The following is a 2050-nucleotide window of genomic DNA, read 5'->3' on the forward strand; positions in this document are numbered from 1 at the left end:
AATAATCTATCCCTCCATAAATTCAAAGTTGGAAACTCGCTTTGTTCAAATATAAAATCGAACCTTCATTTCCAGAAAAACCCAGTTGCACATCACGTCAAATAATTTTCTAGAATTTCGGGAATCATATTCTATAAAACTAGTTGATAAAAGAGCTCGATGGAGGATTTGGTAGTTCACAGGCAGCGTGTGGAACGTGGAAACAGAAATCCAAACCAATTTCGACGGTTTCCCTGGAGACTCAAGTATACGAGATAAACCTTCAGTTACCATTAACGAGAAGTTCCTCCGGCTGGGGTCGCCTTGCGGCAGTGACGAGGGCCCCGAGGGTGTTCTGCACCGAAGACGTCATGGACACGCGGGAGAGAACGCATTCAATGACGTGACCCATCGAATACACGTCAGACCGGAAGGTGGCGACGAGCCCCCGCGCGAACTCCGGCGCCAGATGGGGGTGTCTCTTCTCGTCGCAGGATCTGTAAGGGGCCATCCCGATGGGGCACGCGGCGCCAAAGTCGATGACGGTGGGGATGTAGCGGCGTCCTTCCTGTCGCAGCACGATGTTGTCCCATTTCAGATCGTTGTGGGACACGTGTCGTGCGTGAAGGCCTTTCAAGGTCTCCGTGACCTGTAGGAGTACGTCCACCGTATCGAGCGCTGTCAAGGGCACTGGCTCCTCCAGGAGCTTGGCCCCGAGGATGTCGTGACCGTCGAAGGAGGTCACGAGTGCGAGAGGTGCTGGGCAAACATACAGAAGGCGAGGAACTCCTGCGAGACCCTCGAGAAGGCGGAGCATTCCTGCCTCCTTCTGCATGTTTCTCTGGGCTGAGGCCCTCTCCTTGTATGCTTTGGTGCATACAGGCCTGCCCTTCAGGAGTCCTCCGAAGGCGACGGCAAAAGTGCCTTCGCCGAGGCGCTCCGAGGTCTTTACGAGATCAATGAGTTCGTCTGGGTCAATGACGAACATGATTGCGTTTGAGTCTCTAAGACAAAATCTTCATACTCCAGAGGCAAAGGGACATTTTCGAGATGACTGACGTGGTGGATCATAGATTTGTGTCATTCGTTCCCCCTGATGCATGTAAGGGGGCGCAGACCTGCCACACCTCAATGGGAAATTAGCTCTGATGCCTCTTGACCATTATTTCAGAGGAAATGACACTTGTATATGTATATGTATATATATACATATATAATATTATATATATATATATATATATATATATATATATATATATATATGTATATGTATATATATACATATATAATATTATATATATATATATACACACGCACATATACACGTACACATAGTTATACACACATTCACACACGTGTACACATACACAAATGCACAAAAGCATACACACATACACATACTGTACATATACATGTACACACATACTCGTATAGACATATACGGCTTGAATGAGAGGTGATTCCGTTCGCAACCATTACTCCAGCGATCCGATTTCGAATCCCGCCTAGGGCTAAAATAATTTCAGTATTGCTACGGTAAGAACCGTTACTCCAACTGCCGTGTTAGTGATTCACCATGGTCTTGGATCACGTGTTGGACTCGTGATCAACAGCTATTTCCCTCCCGGAAGAGAAGTCAGAGCTCATATAACCGATCTATGGGTAATGCTGTGACCTTCCACGCACACACACACACCCAACTCCCCGCACATGAGTTGGAGTAACAACTCGCAGCGCAGCGATACTGATATTATTTAAACCCTGGGCGGGATTCGAACCCGAACAGCCGTAGTGACGGCCTAGAAATTTAACCACTGCGCCAGTTTGTGTGTGTGTGTGTGTGTGTGTGTGTGTGTGTGTGTGTGTGTGTGTGTGTGTGTGTGTGTGTGTGTGTGTGTGTGTGTGTGTGTGTGTGTGAATGTGTGTGTGTGTGAATGTGTGTGTGTGTGTGTGTGTGTGTGTGAATGTGTGTGAATGTGTGTGTGTGTGTGTGTGTGTGTGTGTGTGTGTGTGTGTGTGTGTGTGTGAATGTGTGTGAATGTGTGTGTGTGTGTGTGTGTGTGTGTGTGTG

At 47.5% G+C, this 2050-nt stretch overlaps 1 protein-coding gene across 1 annotated transcript; it reads right to left on the bottom strand.

Moving 5' to 3' along the window:
* Nucleotides 1-262: 262 nt before the first annotated feature.
* Nucleotides 263-967, bottom strand: LOC143028096 (putative serine/threonine-protein kinase DDB_G0280461). The gene has a single exon (XM_076189734.1). The coding sequence runs from the start codon at nucleotides 965-967 to the stop codon at nucleotides 263-265; it is 705 nt and encodes a 234-aa protein (XP_076045849.1).
* Between the last annotated feature and the right edge of the window lie 1083 nt (nucleotides 968-2050).

The sequence above is a fragment of the Oratosquilla oratoria genome, chromosome 9 (assembly GCF_046742065.1).
Source record: "Oratosquilla oratoria isolate Oo_2021 chromosome 9, ASM4674206v1, whole genome shotgun sequence".
NCBI lineage: Eukaryota > Metazoa > Arthropoda > Malacostraca > Stomatopoda > Squillidae > Oratosquilla > Oratosquilla oratoria.

Coding starts and splice junctions, on each gene's coding strand:
- LOC143028096 (XM_076189734.1), bottom strand. CDS start 967: ATGTTCGTCATTGACCCAGACGAACTCATTGATCTCGTAAAGACCTCG.